Here is a 21626-nt window from a genome sequence, read left to right as displayed (position 1 = left end):
ACAGGCTTTGGCCCCAAAGGCCCTGATCCCAACCCTGCCCATGTTAGCACATCCACCAGCCCCACCCTCACGAGTGTGCAAGAGTACAGCACAGCCCTCTCCACCCACAGCAGGGCCTGGCCAAGACAGGGGCCTGGGTTCTCTGCTCTCCTGCCAGAGCCTGTCCAAACTCACTCCCACCCCTGTCCGGACCCTCCTCCCCCAGGCAGGCCTGCAGCCACTGCCCAAAAAACTACAGAGCCTGGGCACAGTTGAGGGGTACAGGGCCAATGCTCTCAGGTGCCTAGACTAGGGGTACATGGAACCCAGTTCCAAACCCACATTCCACCACCCTAGCCCCTGCTCCTGAGAGCCCTCAGCACCCTGAAGGGGATATTCAGAAATTCCTGCCTGATCTGGGAGGGGCTGAGTGACCATCCCAAGCACTGGTTTCTGGCCCTGGCTCTGCTGTGAGGCACTGGCCCTCTAGGCAAAGGCAGGTCTCTCAGGCCTAAGCAAGAGCACTGTCAGGGGCAGGAGGGAAGCTGCAATGACGGCCCAGCAAGGGTCACGTGTCAGACTGCATGCAACACCCACAGGCGGTTACTGGACAGTTCTGCCCATGAGCCTACCACGTAAAGTACCCACGACTCAAGGCACACAGAGGTCTCAGGTGCTGGCTTCCCCGTCCTGGGCTCACTCTAGCAACCAGTTACCACAATCCCAGCTGGTGTTTAAAGTACCTTCCTTCCCAGGCACCTGGCCCTACGGAGTCTGCACAACACTATCACTGAACCCGCCTCCCCCACCCCCACCCCCCAGAGACGCACCAGAACTTCTACCCCTAATTTACACAGGAGGAAGCAATGTTCACAGAGGAAAAATACCTGGGCTGGAATGTGAACCAAGCGCAGACTCCACTCACTAGGTGGCCCTTCTCCAACCCCACGAAGGCTCATGAACACAGAATTCAACTGGTTCTAAAACTCTAGCTGTTTGGTAACAAATGCTTCCCCACCCTCACCCCACCACAGCAGCAGGAGAATCACAGGTCCAATCCCTCAGGGGAGGCGAGCACTGCAGGAAGCCAGGAAAAATGGAAGCAGCCCCTGAGAGGCTGCTCAGGCCCCTACAACACCCCCAACCATGCCACTGACTCCTGAGCATCAGGCTGGGCTGGGCACAGAGGCCTCTCCTCTGCCCAGTCACCAGCAGGGAGCTCCATCCAACCGAGGCTGGGGCTCCAGCCAGAGAGCGTGAGAGGAAGCCAGGGCCGGCAGGGGGAGGAAGAGGATGAAAACAGAAGAGACTCTGGTCTGCCACCAAGCCTGGGTCCTCCGGCCTGCCTGTGCCAAGTCCAGCTGCTGGGAGCAGGCCACACCCATCCAGAGGCTGCCGCCACTCACACTGGCCTGGCCTTCTTGGCCTTCTTCTGAGACCTCACAGCCTCATCGTGGGCCTTCCGCTTCTCTGCCAGTTTGTTGGCCTGTGAGGAGGAAAGGGGGATCGAGCTGTGATTGAGGGCTGCTTCTCCTCCTACTCAAGGCTGTCCCTTAAAGGCAGAGCTTCCAGGAAAGTTACAGAGGCAAATGACCAAGAGGAAAAACAACTATCTAAACAACCTCAGGCAATAAAACAGGCTTTTTACCTTTGCTTTCAGGGCTCTATGATTTAATGGGCCCCTAACAAGTTAGGAGGATCCCAGGCTCCCAGAGCTAGAAGCAACTGCCCCGTTTACCTTCCTCCTCGGGAAAGCTGAGTGCCAATCACCTTCACCGGGCTGCTGGGGAGGGGTCTTTCCCCTGGGGCCCATTTGGAAATATCAACTACAAAACACACATGGGTCTTTCAACCTAGCCAATTACATGCCTGTGAATGGACCCTGCAGGGACTTCAGAGGAGGCAGGGCTGCACTCAAGGGTGTTTTCTAAGAATGCCTCAAAATGAAAAACAAACTGATTCTATCTAGAGAACAGATCACTTGTATGAGGTCATAGCAAGAAATTCACTCTATGATTAAATGAAAAATACCCTCTAAACCACCCGTACGTAGCATGATGGTTCCAAAACCCTGTGTTATTACACACACAGAAGAAACTGGGGTGCTATTACTACAGATCACCCCAGAAGCAGGACTGTGAGCCACTCCCACATCATTGATTACAGAGTTCTGGTGTGCAAAGAACTTCAAAAAAAAAAATTTTTTTTTTACAATGAGCATTTCTGGCTTTGTGAACAAGAGGAAACAAAATAGAAACCTAACCCAGACCTCCACAGTCCCTCCTGCTTTATGCACATCTGTTAAGTGGTCATTTGCGAAAGCGGGCCTGGAGTTTGCTGAGACAGCTCTGTCCCCAGACGCCAATAAACTCAGAAAGAGCTGGGTGTCAGAAGGAAACTGATGCTCTGAAGAAAGCCCAGGCACAAGCTGCTGACACCAAGATGCCGACACAGGCCGGCATGGGGGCCCCAGGGACTGGGCCAGGCCAGACCGGCAACCTCAGAAAAAATCTAAGGACCCGGAGTCTGCACAGCGGACAGCCAGCCGGCCCCCAGGTTCACCTGGGAGTCTCGGGCAGGTGACAGGGACTCACCTCTCGGATTTTGCGCCTCTTGCCGAACATGATCTTGTTATAAAGGTACTTCTCCCGCTTCTTCATCATCATGATGGCCAGGCGCTTGGCTTCATTCTCCTCCTCCTGCGCCAGCCTCTCCTTGTCCTCCAGCTTCACAGTGCCTTCCATCACTCTGGGTTTCTGGGGACACAGGGCGGACACTTGTGGATGCTGGGTCCCCCACCCCCACTGGTCCCCTGGTTCTTGCCATTCTGGGCCGGGGCTGGCACCAAAGATGGCCAGTGGGGCACCCCCCAGCAGCTTCCCAGTACCTTCCCCTCCAGCCTCTGCTCCTCCAGGGCTGTCAGCCGGGCCTCTTCTTCCTTTTCTGAACCAGCCTCTGCATCTTCTTCCTCCTCCTCTTCATTTTCTCCCCCTTCATCACCATCACCATCATTGTCTTCCTCCTCATCCTCCTCTTCAGATTCATCCATATTTTCTATGAAAGGGCAGTGACTTCTGAAAGCCCTGGGAGCCTCCTCTTCTCCTTCCGGGCCGAGCACTTGGGCCCAGGCACCACACTCTTCAGCCACGAAGACGTTCCAAAGAGGGTGCAGGGCTGTCCCAACTGTGACTCCCCCTGGCACCTCTCCCTACAGCCCTAGCTGGCTTCTGAGGAAACTCCAGGCCCCCAATCCCGAGCTCTGCCACCTCCTACATAAATACCCATGACAACTTCCAGACCACTCCTGCTCAGTTACTCTGACCATCAAGGAACAGCAGACTGTAGGACACATGTGTTCCCTCTCCTAAGCCTGACTGTCCCATTCTCAGGAGCTTGCCACCTCTGCAGCTAAGGAGGGAAATGAGGTGAGGCCAAAGCCAGCCCGGAGAAACCCACCCATGCCATTGCCTGGCCCACTCACCTGGGTGCTCCCCCCGCTGCAGGGCCAGCAGCTTCAGCTTCTCGGGAGGGACGTAATCTCCCTCCTTCTCCGACACAAAGGGTGAGAGGTGTGGCGGCAGCTGCACTCCAGGGAAGTAGTCTGCCACGGGGAGGAGGAGCCGCGCGTTCACACAGTCAAACACCCACTGGGGCTGCACGTAATACCTGGCGGCAGAGACAGGTCATAGCAGCAACCTGATCCCCCCCGCCCTGGGGTTAGAGACAGACCTCTGCCCCCCACCCCGAAATCCAAACAGATGGAAGAAGATGAGAGCCCTGGGGATCTACCTGCCGATAACAGGTGTCTGCTGCCCAGGCCGGTCAACAATCTGGTGGGTGATGCAGGAGTCTGTGACGTCATATGTGGCCCCAATGCAGAGAGACTGGTCCCAGGACACATCCCCCCCGAAGCTCCTACAGGCATAGGGGGAGAGCACAGGAGTATCCAGCATGAAGCGCACCCCCCTAGGACACACCTATCCCCTCCCCAACACCAGAATCTCCCCACATGCTGGTGCTGGACGCTCCCTACGCCCACCCTGGTGATTCTGCACCACAGCCCTGAGGGGTGCGTGCTGCCACCATCCTGTGTTACTGGGGGGCATCTGGGATGGGCCCCAGCCCAGAGCAGGGCACAGCCAGGGCCATCAGCCTCCCACCTGATGACGAAAGCCAGGGCCTCGCGGGGCACCTCACGGTTCAAGAAGAACTTCAGGCCCTCAAAGAGTTTCTTGTGCTTTTCCTGTGCCTCCAGCTCCTTCCTTCGGTCCTCCTCCTGCGCTGTCATCTCCTGCCATGAAAGAGGCCGTGGTGCCATTGGGCCTGCTCACACCCGCACTGGAGGGCAGCAGGCGGAGATGTCCCCCAGCTTCCACCCAGAGCGCTCAGTCCCAGCACGCACCCCCACCAACCCTGACATGCAGTCCTCACCCCATCAGCAGGAAACTCATCCACTTCAGCCTCCTCCTCCGCAGGCACCACCACGCGGGCCAGACTGTTACCCAGGGCTGCCAGTTTCTATAGGAAAGAAGCAGGGCCACTGCTTACAGATAGGAGGTCTTGGCTGGGGACATGGTCAGTGGCAGGGTGGGGGTAGCAGGAGCAGTGACAGTTCTGGGACATCAGTGGGCTTGGGTTCCAAGGGCAAGCCCTGAGCCCACCCATCTAGCCATGCATATCCACACCACCAGGCCAGTGACCACCCTTCTAGGAGGACGCAGGGCCAGTACTCTGGAAGCTTCTCTCACCTCCATAGAGCTCTCGGAGTCCAACGCATAGGTGTCCTCACTGGTCTTCGCCTCTGTGTAGGCCTGCCCCTCCAGCTGCGAGGCAAGGAGAAGGTCAGAGGGAGAGGATGCCAGAGCCCCATCTCTGTGTGGGCAGCAGGGCCATGGCCCCTGCACACTGAGAAGAACCTGGGCTGGGTTGGGCTGGGGCCCTACCTTGGGCGGGTAGTGCAGGTTGAGCGACTGGTAGAGGCGGAAGTTGACGAAGCCCAGCAGTGTGGTGTAGAACTCAGTGAAGGTGGCCATGACCCTGTAGTCAACGTCTGTCGGGTGCTGCGGAGCACAGGGGACCCGTTGGCAAGGCAGGTGCAGGTAGAGGGAAAAGACGGCACTGGCAACCCCCACAGGAGGTGACTCCAGCCTGCCCAAGGCTCCTCCATGGCGGCCCTGCCTTCAGACCCCTACCCCATGAGAAGGGGCTCTGTGGCGTGTCCCACAAGCACTCTGGGGGAGGCACTGGACAGGGTTCCCCAGGGTTAGGGGCATCCTGAGGCCAGAGCCAAATCCCCAAGCCATAAAGAGGAAGATGAAAGGGACTGGCTGAAGCTCCCCCGCCCCTGACCCAGCTTTCACTCATCCTGCAAGTCCTGGCTCAAACCAGACTTCGGTCACAGAGGTGGCCTTCCACCGCCAGCCTGGCCAGAGCTCATCCTTCGCCATGAGTCATCCCACAGTCTTCATTTAATGTCTTCTCCTGGGCTCGCCTGCTAACCTCCCTGTGCCTAGCTCCATCGCCACCCCAGCTGGGAGAGTTGGCCCTCCAGCAGTCTGTCGGCCTGCGGGGGTACAACTCAGCACCCTCACACCTTGGCAGGAGCCTTGGAACGAACACTCAACTCAGAGGCCCAGGCCAAGTCCCAAGCCAGAGACAAACGCAGAACCCAAGGAACCCAGGACAGGATGGGACAGCTGCCTGACTCAGCCCCAGGAAGCTCTGGAGAAATGGCAGGAGAAAAGCTGCCTGCTTGGGGCAAAAGCACATGGCTACCCTTGAGAGCTACCAACCCGGCAAGTACGGGGTATGACAGGGTTCATCTCTGCCCTTGAGGAGTTGATAAAGCAAAACAGGGGAAGGATCTCGACTCTTGAGCAACACTGCCCCCACAACCAGGGAGGCGAGCCCAGCCCTGCTGACCACCCAGAAGCTGGATGGCAGAATATGCTGAATAATGTCAAAACCGGTAGTGTTCACAACATCCCCTTCATGCCACACGTGCCCATGACCTTGAGCTGTTTCTCTATTCTGCCATTAGGCAGTGTGAGGATACAGGGACCAAGACGTACTCCACCCGTGCCCCCACTCACACCTCCATCCTTCCAAGAACATCTGCTAGGGAAGCATCTGAGGACTAACTCCGTAACTCCATTTTCCACAGCACAGCGCTGAGCAGGGTCCCATTGCTCCCCCCGTCCCCACCCCACCCACTACTTGCCTGGGTCCTACTTTGAGGAGCCCAGCACTAGCCACTCAGGGGGAAGAAGGTACACGAGGGCCTCAGTAATGACCCAGGACCGGTCCCCCATCCTCTGGCTGAGAGGAAGTAGTGGCAGTGAGTTGGCCAGGGAGGAAGGAGGAACGGCATCCTGTTCCCTTCCCCCAGGGCCAGCTGTGCGGAGGCTGGCCTCTACAGGCCCTATTCACCACCAGGAGAACATACAAAGACCAGTCTGAGCAGCATGGGGGTGGCACATCAGAGAGAAGGAAAAAGAGGGAGGGCTAGAGAGGAAGGAGGCATGGCAAGAAGACAGGAAGGAAGGAGAAGGAGGGGAGGGACGGGATGGGGAAAAGAGAGGGGCCACAGGCTCTGGCACACATATGGGCCCTGGAGAGTGGGAAGAGAAGACTGCTGAAGGCCAAGGCGCCTCTCACCCATGGACTGCAGCCTGCCCCCAGACAGCTCCACTACCCTGCATCAGAGTGGGTTCCAGCCTTGGACCCCTGCCAGCCCAGAGTAAAGGGGAGGGGCCCAGATCCCCAGCTCGCCCTGCAGCACCTGCTAACCTGGTCAGCAAACAGACTGTCCAGCCAGGCTGGCACACTTGCTGCTCAAGGCACAGGCAGGAGACCCGGCCAGACACAGGCCCAGAGGATGACAAGTGCGGCAGAAGGAGAGTCTGGCCCAGACCATGCGGGGGACCAAAGGTTAATGCTGCCCCCTAAGGAGGCAAAAGCAGGATTTCTCTCTGTGAATCCCTGCCCAAAACACCCAGTCTAAACCAAGATAAATAGGAAGTAGTGCCTTGTGCTAAAAACTTCTCATGTCCTCATCCTCCCCCACCTCACCCAGTGCCCCCAACCCTGGGTAGGAGTCAGGAGAAGCTGAGGGGTTAAGCAGAGCAGCCTGGCCAAGGTCTGGCAGCCACTAGCAGCAAAGCGGGATGACGATCCCATGGCTCTGAAGGCAGGGCTGGGCTCGGCTACTTCCCGAGCTTTGGCGGCTGCTCACTGGCCACACGGCACTCCCAAAGGGCCTAGCGCCAGGCATTCTACAAGATTTTTTTCCCCTTACATCCTCAGGACAAGACTTAGCACGTGGAAAAACATCATTCATGAACTGAGGCACAGAAAGAGGCAGGACCATGTCCAAGGTCACCCAGCAGGGGAGGACTGCACACAGGCAGACTCAAGCTGTCATTACAACACTGTGCAGGACATCCCTCACCCCCACACAATACCCCTGCTGCACTTGGAAACCCAGCACATGCTGGACTGTGAAAGACAACAAAATCCCCCCTCTGCCCAACTCCTGATGTCTGTTAGGAGCCAGAGAATGAGCAACGCCCCAGCACAAGCCCCTGCCTGCCCCACAGGTGTACTCACGTCATGGGAGAAGGCATAGGGTGTGATCCACACAATGGGCTGCCCCAGTACCTCGGCCTGGTAGTAAATGCCTTTGATGGACAGGAAGACCTGGGGGGAGGGCACGGTAGGGTGAAAAGCACTGGGAGGCAGGGCAGGGAGAAGAGCGGCAACCCCTCCCACAGGTGGCCCCAGGCATACCTTTCGAAGGGCGCGGGCAGCAATGACATAGTGTAGGAACTCCACAGTGAGCCGGCGGCACAGCTGAATGGTCTGCACGTGGCACTTGCCAGTCCGTGGGAAGGTGGAGAAGAGGAAACACATGGAGAGGGCATCATCCAGGTCCCGCAGAGCATCTATGAATGTGGGGTACCTGCAAGCCGAGGAAAGCAGTGCTCACAGGCTTGGGCAGGCTGGGCTCGGGGTGTGGGGGGAGGGCTGGATTCCTCTTCTCCCCTGTCAGTCACTCCCAGAGGCCCCATTCCCAAGCAGGTCTTGCCACTCCCATCTCCTGATCACAAAGTTGGGCAATGCCCAGGGGCCTGGCAGCGGCAGCTTCCCCAGAGCCTTGGAGAAAGCATGGAATGAGGCCAGGCCCACTTAGCTCTGAGGATCAGAGAAATCCCAAATGGGGTCCTGAACAGTCACTGCCCACCAAGGACTCAGCCTGGACCCACTTCTATTTGTGGTCAAACAGAGTGGACCGAGTCTATTTTTCAAGGTAGGAACTGCAGTTCAAAGCAAATACAGTCGAATGTTCAAAACCAAAAGCAGAAAAATATGACGCTGCCCTAGTGTGTGATGGTGGAGAATGGGGGCCGGCCTGCACTCAGCAGCACTCACGGCTTGGCCCGGCCACAGGTCACCAGAGTGAGTCATGCCTCATCCCTCCTCACCCGGCCCTTGGTCTGGATTGCAGGAGCAACTGGAACCAAATGCCAAAAATGTTGGAATTTTTTCAGTCCTGGGCCAGGAAAAGCCAGAGCAAAAAAGCGCTTCCAGGAATCCTGTGACAAATTAAGAAGCTGACAAGAACATGCCATCCTTGGCAGGATCCACTACTGCGTGGCTGCCCTGCTGAGGGACGGAGGCCTGGGTCATGAAGAGGACACTGGAGTATGTGTAATGACACCTGGATTCCCATCTCAGCTGTGACCCAGGATGAGTCCCTGGGCCTCACCCAACTCCAGTGATTTCATCTGGAAAATGACACTGTTGGACCAAACTGTTGGTTTAAAACTGGGCTCCTGTAGCTCCCTGGAAACACCTAGGGACAAGTGGTCAGACAGGGCCTCAGGCGTCCCTCCCCTAGCCAGAGCGGCTGTCGGAGCCTCTGAACCCAAACTGCCTTCCAGGAAGCTTTCTTTTGCAGAAAGCGTTTTGCTGCTTCAAAAAGGGACTCTGAAAGCCATGAGACCAAAGACGGCCATGGTCATTCCAGCCCCATGTGGCATCACTCCCTGCAGTGCACCAGGAGGAACCTGCCAGTCTTCACAGCACACAGAAACAGAAGAAAGGCCGCAGGGACCTCTCCAAAGCCAACAGGAGGAGGGGCATCTGGTTTTCTGGTGTGCAGGCAGAAACTTCAACTGGCCCCTTGTGGTGTCTCCTAAGTGTCCTCTCTCTGCACTTCACGCACAAACACACTAACCTGGCCAGGACCTTTGTAGGAACAGCACCAACTGTTTCTGAGACACCAGCTTTTTTTTAGGCGATGGCAAAGGAGATCAGGGCTGGGGTGGGGGGCGGTGAATTTGGAACTCCATAACCACACTGCCACCTGGTTTGGGCATGAATCCAGATACTTGGCTTTTTCCTAGTACAAGTTTTGCATTTGCTCCACATGACAGCTGTGACACAGGCAGGACACAGGCATGACAGCTGTGACACAGGCAGGACACAGGCATGACAGCTGTGACACAGGCAGGACAGGAGCTATCGTCTCCCTCTCAGAGGAGGACGTACTCGGAGCAGGAACGTTCTCAGGCCACCCAGCTTGCAGGCTGCAGAGCTGTGGTGAGGACACCCCATGTTGGGCTCCTAGGCCAGGGCTCTCTCTGTGCTAGCCCATGGCGGGCCTGACTCAGTCACGCCAAGTCCATCCAGCCCAGAGTGACTGTTCCCAGGCTGTCAGCCCCCAAGGGAAGATGATGTTCATTAGCCCAGGGTTTCTGAACCTTACCAGCACTGTCAATTTGGGCCAAGCTGTTCTGTGTGACGGGGACTGTCCTATCCACTATAGGGTGTTTAGCAGCTTCCCTGGTCTTTACCCACTAAACACCAGTAGGACTCCTTCTCCTGCCCCACATCCAAGTCATGAGAAGCGCAAGTATCTCCAGACATTTCCATATGTCTCCTGGGAACCAATTCTGCTACTGGTTAAGAACCATAGCCTTAGGGGCGCCTGGGTGGCTCAGTGGGTTAAAGCCTCTGCCTTTGGCTCAGGTTATGATCTCAGGGTCCTGGGATCGAGCCCAGCATCGGGTTCTCTGCTCAGCAGGGAGCCCGCTTCCCCCTCTCTCTCTCTGCCTGCCTCTCTGCCTACTTGTGATCTCTGTCTGTTAAATAAATAAATAAATAAATCTTAAAAAAAAAAAAAAAAAAAAAAGAACCATAGCCTTAGCCGATGGATGAGTGGGACTACTGAGAAGGCTGGAAAAGAACACTTAAGATTAGGGGTACGTGGGTGGCTCAGTCAGTTAAGTGTCTGCCTTCGGTTCAGGTCATGCTCCCAGGGTCCTGGGATTGAGCCCTGCATCAGGCTCTCTGCTCAGTGGGGAGCCTGCTTCTCCCTGTCCCTCTGCCTGCCACTCCTCCTGCTTGTGCTCCCTCTCTGCCAAATAAATAAAATCTTAAAAAAAAAAAAAAAAAGATCAGAGGGACCCAGCCATGCCTGCCATGTCTGCCCCACGTGCCTGGGGCGCAATCCCAGAACTCTGGCTCTTAATAACCACAGGGCCTTTGCATCTGTGGTTCCCATTGCTTGAACCATATTTCCCTTGACTGGCTCAAATGTCTACCCCTAGACACCTACTCTGATAAACCCATAGGTAACATATGTCCCCCAGGTCCCTTCATATAGTTAGCATCCCACATGGTACTTGCTGTCATTCTAACAATCCGTGGTTTTTTTGGTCTGCTTCCTCCAGCAATTTGAGCAGAGTCCTGGTGTTAGGACTGAGTCCCCAACTCACCGCTCCTTAACAATGTGGTCAAGTTTGTAGTTGGGCTTGTTGTCCTTCAGACGCTCCACAGTGTTCCACTCACTCTTCCCATAGGCCTTCCGGAGCTTCCGGACAAACACCTGGGAGAGAGGAAGAGATCACTGATGCTGGGGCCAAGGGCTCCTGGAGACCCTTCTTCCACCAAAGAGGGACACATGGGCGGGAGGACTCTCAGGACCTCCTAAAGCTGACCACAGCTGTCTGATTATGCCAGCTGATGCCCTCAGCCTGGGATGTATAAAACAGTGAACTCCTAAAAACATCCCAGCTTGGGCGCCTGGGTGGCTCAGTGGGTTAAGCCGCTGCCTTCAGTCAGGTCATGATCTCAGGGTCCTGGGATCGAGTCCCGCATCGGGCTCTCTGCTCAGCAGGGAGCCTGCTTCTCTCTCTCTCTCTCTCTGCCTGCCTCTTACTTGTGATCTCTCTCTGTCAAATAAATAAATAAAATCTTTAAAAAAAAAAAAAATCCCAGCTGGCCCACACAGATGAGCAGAGCCAGCCCTCTGTAGCCCTGTGGTGGATGACCAGAGATGACCACTCTGATGTGCTGACTCCACCACATGAAACATGAAAACACCATGTGTTCAGCCCTATTTTCCAACTGAGCCCAAGTGACCTACTCGCAAAGCAGCACTGGGCCGGGAAAGCTGGCCTTCATTCTGAGTACCAGTCTGTGTGGGCATGAAACAAGCCACGGGTCCATGCGTGCGGCCAGGTCATGCAGGAAAATGCAGCTGAAGCCAGGCATGGGCCCACAAGGTCCTCCAAACCAACTGAAGTCTTCCCTGTAAGTACTTTTGGCCAGGCCTGCCTCTGGTGCTCTTCAGAGGCTCCAAGGCTGCCGAAGAGCCAAGACAGCCATTTCCCACAATGGTCCCACTTCCAATGCAGTGGGTTTAAGTAGTTTAAAAAAACAAAAAAAAAAAACACAGCAGCAAAACAGAGCCAGCCACCCACCCCCTGGACTTGGATATTCCAAGGGCCAGCATGTGGGGCTGACCAGTCTCCTGTGGCCACCAGGTGGCGCCTGGCTCCTCCCAGCCCAGAGCTCAGCTGGGTCCCGCTGCTCCACACAGGCTTCAGTAACAGCAGTCTCCTTTCAACGATCAGCATTTGGTCCAATGAGGTCTCTGTTTTCCCTATGGTACTTAAGCAGTGAATGGTTTCCATTTATGGAATGGAAAGCCTGGTCTCCTGGGAGCGATTCCAGAAAGAATTTGAAAAGGCGCAGTTTCTCTGGGCGCGTAAGAATACACCAAAGAGTCCCTGAACTAGTACCATCTTTGCTTCAAGGGCAACACATTTATTCTCTAGAAGATTCAGGCCAAAGGTACAGCAGGTAAAGTGTGAATCATTTGCCAGGTTCTGTGCAAATGATTTCCACATGTGATCTCAGTTAATCCTCGAGACATTCATTTGAGGTAGAATTACCTCACCCTTCTTGCTCAGAAAGGTTAAACACTCTGCCCGAGGTCACAGCTGGTGGGTCACAGAGCAGCGACAGATGCCATCCAGACCCTAGAGCCCCAGCCTCACCTTGTATTCGCGAAACTTGTTGACGATGGGTTCATGGAGGAGGAACTTGATGTCTTTAAGAAGGTAAAAAGTTCGGGCCGCTGTGGAGCCCTTATTAACCTTCTTCTTATGTTTGGGCTCATGGGGATAAATGCCCTTCAAGATGCACAGCCGCCTGGAAGACAAAGACCATTCCTTCTGTCAGTAAACGCGCTGAGCGCTGGCCACATCAGGCCTGCAAAACAGCTGGGAACAGGGAAAACAGGGGCCCTACCCTTGGAGAATTCATGTCCCTGTGCAGGACCTGATCAACACAAGTCCCCAAAAATCACCTAATGTAGACTGTCACACGTACCAGAAAGGAAATAATCAGGATGCTGACAGGGGCCAGATGGCAGGTACCCCTTTAAGCAAAGGGAGTCAGAAAAGGCCTTGCTGAGAAGCTGACATTTCAGTCATATAAAAGGGGAAAAGCATTCTAGAAGGACAGAGGCTGTAAGGATGGAAAGTGCTGGGTGACCAAAAGTGGGCCACAGAGCAGAGCCCACAGGCTATGGAAAACTACACATCTGACTCTACGAGGAGCTGAGAGCCCCTGGCTGCAGGATCAGGAGTCTGTTCTGCCAGAAGGGAGGGGACGGGTGACAAAGACCCAGCCAGAGAGCAGCAATGCAAGGTAGCAGTGGGCCCATTCTGATGACCCAGCGTGACATGACCCATTCTCCAGCTTCCCCGCAGACCCACCCCTGGCAAAGCACAGCTCATTAAAGCAAAGCCAGACTAGGGCTATCAGAATTCTACACAGAGTTTGTGGCAGTGTAGGTTAAGACACGGATACAGCTAAGTTTTCACCATCACTGAGTGTGACTCACCACCCAGGCACCTCCCTGCAGTTCCCCTATTCTACTTCTCTCCACCCTCACCTGAAGTCAGCCAGGCTCAGCTGCAGCTTCTTCCGGGCTTTGTTTCGGGTGATGTAGTTGGTGGCGGAGCCTCGTTCATACTTGGGGAGGGAAAAAAAACAAATGACCATTAGCATTGATTGCAGTGATGACATCAATCTCTGGGCATGCCTCAGGCCAGAGGCAATAATCACTGTGGACAAGTAGCCAAGAGGCTTCTGGGAAAGGAAATGCTATAGAGAGGGAGTCCACCTGCCTGAACAAGCTCTGTTGCACGTTCTTGCAGTAATCAGTGTAAAGGACACACACATCTGCATGACCCTGGGGACCACGAGGTTGCTATAGATCAGGTGCTAAGCCAAGCACTTGGGAGTGGCTCTAAGTACTGGCCATTATGATTAGTGATTTCCACACATTATTTCATTTAATCTCACAACACCGTGGCATGGGTGCCATTAAAATTTATTTTACTGAGAATAAACAGACTTAGTGAAATAACCTATCCGGGTCACATAGCTTTTAAGGGCTGTGATTCAAATGCAGGTTGGAATCCTACGCCTCAGTGCCTAATCCCCTAAGCCAGTTTTTTCAACGTTTTGATTGTAACCAACCCCTACCATGAGAAGCCTTTTTAAACTGTCTCCCCCCTTAACTGTCCCCTCTCACAGCCCCATGAAATGTTACTACAGACATACCAAAGATCTGTTATGTAATGTGTTCTTTCTTGTTTGTTTTAAAAATTTTGTTTATTTACTTAAGAGAGGAGAGAGAGAGAAAGAGCGCGCACGCGTGCACTCAGGAGGTACAGAGGAAGGGCATCTCCAGCACACTCTTCTCTGAGTGCAGATCCCTGATGACCTGAGATCACAACCTGAGCCGAAGTCAAGAGTCAGAAGCTTAATCAACTGAGCCACCCAGGCACCCCTGTAATATGGTCTTTTTTTTTTTTTTTAAGATTTTATTTATTTATTTGACAGACAGAGATCACAAGTAGGCAGAGAGAGAGGCAGGCAGAGAGAGAGGGGGAAGCAGACTCCCCGCTGAGCAGAGAGTCTGATGCGGGGCTCGATCCCAGGACCCTGGGATCATGACTGGAGTGGAAGGCAGAGGCTTAACCCACTGGGCCACCCAGGCATCCCTGTAATATGGTCTTTTAAAGGGCCACAAACCACTGAAATATCTAAGACCCCTTCAAAAGAAAGTCAACAAAACCAAGAGACAACCAACAGAGTTGAGAGAAGATATTTGCAAATAACATATCAGATAAAGGGCCAGCATCCAAAATCTATAAAGAACTTATCAAATTCAACCCCAAAGAACAAATAATCTAATCAAGAAATGTGCAGAAGACATGAACAGACATTTCTGCAAAGAAGACATCCAGATGGCCAACAGACACACGAAAAAGTGTTCAACATCATTCGGCATTGGGGAAATACAAATCAAAACCACCTCACACCAGTCAGAATGGCTAAAATCAACAAGTGAGGAAAAAACAGATGTTGGCAAGGATGCAGAGAAAGGGGAACCCTCCTACAGTCTTTGGTGGGAATGCAAGCTGGTGCAACCACTCACTCTGGAAAACAGTACAGAGGTTCCTGAAAAAGCTGAAAATAGAGCTACCCTACGACCCAGTAATTACACTACTGGGTATTTACCCCACAGATACAAATGTACTGATTCAAAGGGGCACCTGCACCCCAATGTTTATAGCAACAATGTTCACAACAGCCAAACTACAGAAAGACCCTAGATGTCCACTGACAGATGAATGGATAAAGAAGATGTGGTATATAAATGGACTATTACACAACATTCAAAAAATGGAATCTTGCCATTTGCAACACCATGGATGGAACTAGAGGGTATTATGCTAAGCAAAATAAGTCAATCAGAGAAAAGCAATTATCATATGATCTCACTGATATGTGGACTGCGAGAAACAAGGCAAAGGATCATAAAGGAAGAGAGGAAAAAATGAAAAAGACAAAACCAGAGATGGAGACAAACCATAAGAGACTCTTAATCTCAGGAAAAAAACTGACAGTTGGAGGGGTCAGGGGTGAGAGGGATGGGGTAGCTGGATGATGAACATTGGCAAGGGTGTATGTTATGGTGAGCTCTGTGAATTGTGTAAGACTGAATCACAGACCTGTACCCCTGTAACAAATAATACATTGTATGTTAATAAAAATAAATTAAAAGGGGCGCCTGGGTGCCTCAGTCCCTAAGTGGCTGCCTTCAGCTCGGGTCATGATCCCAGGGACCTGGGATTGAGCCCTGCATTGGGCTCCCTGCTTGGTGGGAAGCCTGCTTCTCCCTTTCCCATTTCCCCAGCTTGTGTTCCCTCTCTCACTATGTCTCTCTCTGTCAAATATATTAATAAAATCTTTTTTTAATTAATTAAAAATAAATAAAAACAAAGGGTCACAAATCACTGAAATCTAAAACCCCTTCAACTAATTCTTGTGGGTGATACCCAGTTGAGAATGCATGCTCTAAGCCAAAGCCTCTCCCCTCCAGCATTCATTCAAAGGAAAATAAGAGAACCTCTACTACGTTCCATGTATTAAGCTAGATGCTACAAAGGCAATGAAGACTGAAGACCTGGTCTCTACCCGCCCCCAAGGAGCATACTGTCTGATGCAATCATGTGGATGTCTGCAGTGCCAACATCCTGTCTCATGTTCGCATCTCTGTATCAATGATAAAGAGCAATAGTGCATTGTACCAAGAATGTCCTTTCCAAACAAGATCATTGTCTGCAGTAAGGCAGCAGGGACCTTGATGGCCAGGTCTAGCTCTAAGAAATAAACCTACAGCCCCTCAAAGAGTATGTTTATGATCCCCACCTTCCGATCACCCCATCACAAAATACATCCTTCCTTTATTCTTTCCTCCAGAAATTGTCTACTGGGGTTATAAAGATGAGCTTCAGACTGTCTCAGAAAGTTAGGTCTTCATTAAAAGTGTTTGCCATTGCTTTACATCACACCTATGTCTGTCATCCCGCTTATCCTTTTAAACATCAAGGAGGTAAGTAGTTCTCAGCTGGGGTGATTTTACTTCCTGGGTGTGTGCGGGATGGAGGGAAGGCAATTAGGCATTTCGGACTGCTGAGTGCCAGTGGCATCTAGCATGTAAAAAGTCAGAATGCTATTAAATACCCTATGATGCCCAGGACAGCCCTCTCTACCACAAAGGGTTATCTGGCTTGGGGCGTCTGGGTGGCTCAGTCAGTCAAGCATCTGCCTTCAACTCGGGTCCTGATCCCAGGATCCTAGGGGCTCCTTGCTCAGCAGGGAGACTGCTTCTCCCTCTCTCTCTGCCTGCTGCTCCCGAGCTTGTGCTGTGTTTAAAAAAAAGGGGGGGGGGACGTTATCTGACTCAAGACGCTTGTGAAACCCAGCATTAAAAACTGTTGTGATTTGTTTACATAGCTGCATCTGTGCTGCAAGGAAGATTTTTCCATCTTCTATCTTTGTAATTCCAAACACTGACACTTACTGGTTATTCAACACTGTGTTGGCTTAAACATAAACAGGCAACAGAAACTTTCAATCTGAAGGAAACAGGAGACAACTACATCTTCCTCACCTTCATCCCTTCCCCAGTCTTTTCACACGACCAAGGTGATTCTCTATACAGCACAAGAAATCCTTGAAAAACTGACCATGGTGCTTCCCCTTGAGACCTACTGCACCTGATGTAAAATCCAAGTTCCTCCTGGTGGCTCACACGTCTTGCACATCTGGTTCCTGTCTAACCCCAACCTCACCAAAAGCCATTCTTCCCTTGGTTTGGCTATCCGCCAGCCATCCTGATGTCCTAATTTCTTGCACACAGAAAGCCTTTCCCACCTAACGGTCTTGGCACTGTGTGTCCCCTGCCAGGTTTGCTCGCTAAACACTCCCATGGCCCAGAACCCATTTGGATCTCTGATCTTTCAGATTTCAGCTTAAATGTCGAGTCAGAGAGACCTTCCAACACAACACTTACTGAACTAAGTATTCTTTTACATTCCCCACCCTTTCGCATCACATTTAACAACATGTGATTGTTTCATTTGGTTGTTTAGAGTCCTTTCCCCGCTAGAAAGTGAGCTTGGGGAAGGCAGGGACCACCTGACTGTTTATGTTTCCCTCCCCAGTGTGCAGGGTAGGTTCAACAAAGAAGGGATAACAAGTTTTGGAAATGATAAACTTGACATAATGGTAAACTTTACGTAATGTTTATGACTGTTTCAAATAAGCAGTTGTCTTTCGGCCCGGTCTACATTTAGGGTAAAGCTTTCTTTGGCAACTCCCAACTTTCTTCTACAGCCCTGCTCCAAGGTTCTTTCCTGGACTTCATCGGACGAGGACTGCCATCCTCGGAACCCTTCTCATAGCTGTCTCTCATCCCGTTGATCCCAGCCGTTTCTGAACGCACGAAGGGCCACGCCAGGAAGGTGCAGTCCCCTGGCACCCTCGCTTCCCCCTCCCTCCCATTCCCCTTCTTCCCAGCACCACCCCTCCCCGGCTCCTGCCCCATTCACCTTCTTCTTCTCCAGGCCTCCCATTGCTCCACGTTCAAGGGTCTACGAGCGCCGCGCGGACAGACAACGCCACTTCCTCCCGCACGTGGGCCCCGAGGCCCCCACGCCGCGGGCCTGCGCGGGCTGCCCGACGAGGTGCCTGAGGGAGTCTAGGGAAATATTCGGCTTTCCTCTTCGAAATTTACAACGGAACTTTCTGAAAAAAGTCACTGAGACCGCTCTTTAGAGTTCTTTCTCATCTCTGGACATATAACAGTTTTAGTATTTAAAGGAACGCAGATATTCAGGCGTTTCTATAGCCATCTGGTGACGATCGCCTGTCTCTATGAGCCCCGTTGCATGTTGGGATGGAGGGTGGCGGAAGGCTTGGCGGCCCTCAGTACCTTCTGGGATGCAGAGGACAGCCACACTCTGAGGTGAGCGAGGGCCGGTGGGTTGTCATCGTAACGGTTGCTAGGCGCCCTCGGAAAAAGGGTTCTCCTGAGAAAAAGCGGCCGCCAGGGGCGCTTAGTGAGGCTGGTCTGTTTCCCTCCGGCTGCCTGTGGCTTTCCCTTTGGCTCATTGGCTGTTGGAGGGGGATAAAGTAGATCAAAAGCAGACTTTTTTACTCAGAGAAGTCTAGTGACCCGAGAGGCCACTTGTATGTTCTGAGCCTTAGCAGTAAATTGAAAAATGACAAAAGGCGAAGCAGAGCTATAGAACTTGTGGTATATTTTAAAGATACGTTTGGGGGCTCCTGGGTGGTTCAGTGGGTTAAGCCTCTGCCTTTGGCTCAGGTCATGGTCTCAGGGTCTTGGGATCGAGCCCTGCATCAGGCTGTCTGCTCAGCAGGGAGCCTGCTTCCCTTCCTCTCTCTCTGCCTGCCTCTCTGCCTACTTGCGATCTCTGTCAGTCAAATAAAAATAAATAAAATATTTTTTTAAAAAAGCTGTATAGTTATATCTGAGTCTATGCATGTCTTTCAAATATGACATTCCAGTCAAAGCCTTGGTAAAATAACCAATGTTTCCAGTGGTGTCCTATTACAAGAACAGAGTCTTACTGTACTTACTCAAACAGTTGTAGTTGCTATAGATAAAAGAATATTCATTAAGGGTTTCCTGGATTGTGGAGGGTTCGGGTAGAGAGAAAAGTTAAACATTTTTAATTGTTCACAAAGGAATATTTTCTATTTCTGTGAGTCATAGTTAGCTTGAAAAGTTTCCTTAATCTGTAAGAGCAAACTTTAGAGAACCAACAATGTTTCAAACAAGAGTCACAAAAACTATAATATCTTCTTTGGTTAATTTAGTTCCATGACTAATTCTTGTTCAGTGTGATTGCAGCTTTTAAAATTTAGTTCTGGGGGCGCCTGGGTGGCTCAGTGGGTTAAAGCCTCTGCCTTCGGCTTGGGTCATGATCCCAGTGTCCTGGGATTGAGCCCCGCATTGGGCTCTCTGCTCAGCGGAGATCCTGCTTCCCCCTCCCTCTCTGCCTGTCTCTGCCTGCTTGTGATTTCTGTCTGTCAAATAAATAAATAAAATCTTTTTAAAAAATAAATAAAATAAAATTAAGTTCTGGAAATTCTTACCCATTTTAGTGTTATGATTTTATTTTATTTTTTTAAAGATTTTATTTATTTATTTGACAGATTACAGGTAGGCAGGTTCCCCGCTGAGCAAAGAGCCCGATGTGGGGCTGGATCCCAGGACCCTGAGACCACCACCCGAGCCAAAGGCAGAGGCTCAACCCACTGAGCCACCCAGGTGCCCCTAGTTTTATGATTTTAAAGATCTCAAAAACTTGTCTTTGTCAGAAGCTCTTTTCATGAATCTCCTTGAAGATACTTGTTTCACAAGAGATTAGAACAATAACTGTAAATGACAAAAGACTCAAAAATGGACCTAGTTAATGATCTGAGAATTCATTATAATGTAGCGACAAGGAAGTCCAGTTATTCGTGACACATAACACTTCAATAATCAGAATATCAAGTGGTGGCCTTGTACAAAAATGTATTATAAATTTTAGGAACTGCATATAATCTCCACAGTAGTTACAGCATTTATCCAAGCACCATAACCTAAGGTTTATCATTTGAAAACAAAAACAAAAACTTCATTTACAATTTAAATCTTGAGGGTATTTGTTTAAAACCCTCAGAAAATTTAAAGCACATGCCTAAATAGTATTAGAGATCATTAAAGAATTTAGAACTTAATTTATTTAACCAAGGTGTCAGTAAGAATTCCCAAGGGCAAGTAGGTAGGGTTATATGGTTACCAAAAATTAGTTCCTTTAATATTGAGAAGTCTTAACTATCTTAAGTAATCAAAGACCTGAAAAAGGCCAAACATAGAAACTTTGGTTTTCCCTGGAGACAAAAGAGAAAAAAAAAAAACAAAAACAAAAAACTTTTGTTTGCAGTTTCTTATCAAGATCAGATATGCAGAGGTGCCTGGGTGGCTCAGTGGGTTAAGCCTCTGCCTTGCGCTCAGGTCATGATCTCAGGGTCCTAGGATAGAGCACCACTTTGGGCTCTCTGCTCAGTGGGGAGCCTGCTTCCCTCCCTCTCTGTCTGCTTCTCTGCCTACTTATGATAGCTCTGTCAAATAAATAAAATAAAAAGCAGATGAACAATCCAAGACTTTGTCTCTTTAACAAAAAGAAAAGCAGAGTTGTAATCTTATACCAGTGTACTTTAAAAATCCATTCATTTCAAACTTAGTCCCAACCACTTACGAAATTCCTTTCCAGTGATTTCCCTTTGCAAACCTTTACAACCTATTCATTCAAATTTTTAAATTAATTTTTTATTTTTTATTAACATATAATGTATTATTAGCCCCAGGGGTACAGGTCTGTGAATCTCCAGGTTTACACACTTCACAGCACTCACCATAGCACATACCCTCCCCAATGTCCATAACCCAACAAGGAGAGGGAGAACCAGGTTCTCTGCTGAGCAAGGAGCCTGATGCAAGGCTCAATCCCAGGACCTCCCTCCCCCCAGCAACCCTCAGTTTGTTTTGTGAGATTAAGAGTCTCTTATGGTTGGTCTCCCTCCGGATCCCATCTTGTTTGATTTTATTCATTCAAATTTTGACCGAAGCCTTTTTCCCTCCATCAGTCTTAATTACATTTAGCAGAAGAATTTTAACTCTTAGAAACCATAATCTCCGGTGAAAACTAAACAGTAACCAACTGTGAACTGCTACAACCAGAATTCCTTGAGATCTGAAATTTATGAAATTTATTTCTGATCTTTTAGATCTGAATTCTTTTTTTTATCTGAAACTGAAGAATACAGTTTACAATTTTTACAAACATATTTTTCCATAGTACAATCTTTTTTTAAAAAGATTGTATTTATTTATTTGACAGAGAGAGATTGCAAGTAGGCAGAGAGGCAGACAGAGAGAGAGGGGGAAGCAGGCTCCCTGCTGAGCAGAGAGGCTGACGGAGGGCTCGATCCCAGGACCCTGAGATCAGGATCCTGAGATCATGACCCAAGCTGAAGGCAGAGACTTAACCCACTGGGCCACCCAGGCGCTCCCATAGTACAATCTTTTAATAAAGCACAAAGCATGTTTACCAACAGACTCAAGTATCTTTAGTTTCTTTGCAGTAAGAAGTCAAAAGCAGATAAACCTTCTGTTTGGTCATCAATCCTTCAGTACCATATTTTATCTGGGAAAGATTTAGATGTCCAATTGTTTGGAGTGGCGAAGTGTGGAGCCAACGACCAAGAAAGAATTCTTGAGACGTCTTTGGTCAAAACAGTGGTTTTAGGGCGCCTGGGTGGCTCAGTTGGTTGAGTGACTGCCTTCAGCTCAGGTCATGATCCCGGAGTCCTGGGATCGAGTCCTGCATCAGGCTACCAGCTCCATGGCGGGGGGGGGG

The 21626-nt window shown here is 51.0% G+C and overlaps 1 protein-coding gene across 2 annotated transcripts; it reads right to left on the bottom strand.

Annotated features, from left to right (window-relative positions):
* Positions 1–831: 831 nt before the first annotated feature.
* On the bottom strand, positions 832–17832 carry LOC111160036 (pescadillo ribosomal biogenesis factor 1). Of its 2 annotated transcripts, none has more exons than XM_022522815.1 (15): positions 17745–17815; positions 13229–13308; positions 12327–12480; positions 10761–10870; positions 7768–7939; positions 7588–7677; positions 4923–5039; positions 4728–4802; positions 4411–4497; positions 4140–4255; positions 3769–3894; positions 3461–3645; positions 2867–3033; positions 2574–2735; positions 832–1465 (listed from the first exon to the last, which is right to left on the bottom strand). In XM_022522815.1, the coding sequence occupies exons 1-15, from the start codon at positions 17766–17768 to the stop codon at positions 1382–1384; spliced, it is 1749 nt and encodes a 582-aa protein (XP_022378523.1). In that variant the 5' UTR covers positions 17769–17815; the 3' UTR covers positions 832–1381. The 2 variants fall into 2 exon arrangements, with proteins under 2 accessions (XP_022378523.1, XP_022378522.1); XM_022522814.1 differs by having other exon boundaries at positions 834–1465; positions 4140–4270; positions 17745–17832.
* Between the last annotated feature and the right edge of the window lie 3794 nt (positions 17833–21626).

Source organism: Enhydra lutris, unplaced genomic scaffold (assembly GCF_002288905.1).
Source record: "Enhydra lutris kenyoni isolate GAN:26980312 unplaced genomic scaffold, ASM228890v2 scaffoldscaffold73, whole genome shotgun sequence".
NCBI classification, from domain to species: Eukaryota; Metazoa; Chordata; class Mammalia; order Carnivora; family Mustelidae; genus Enhydra; species Enhydra lutris.
The sequence above is the reverse complement of the archived record's forward strand: the minus strand, read 5'-3'. Positions and strand labels throughout refer to the sequence as shown.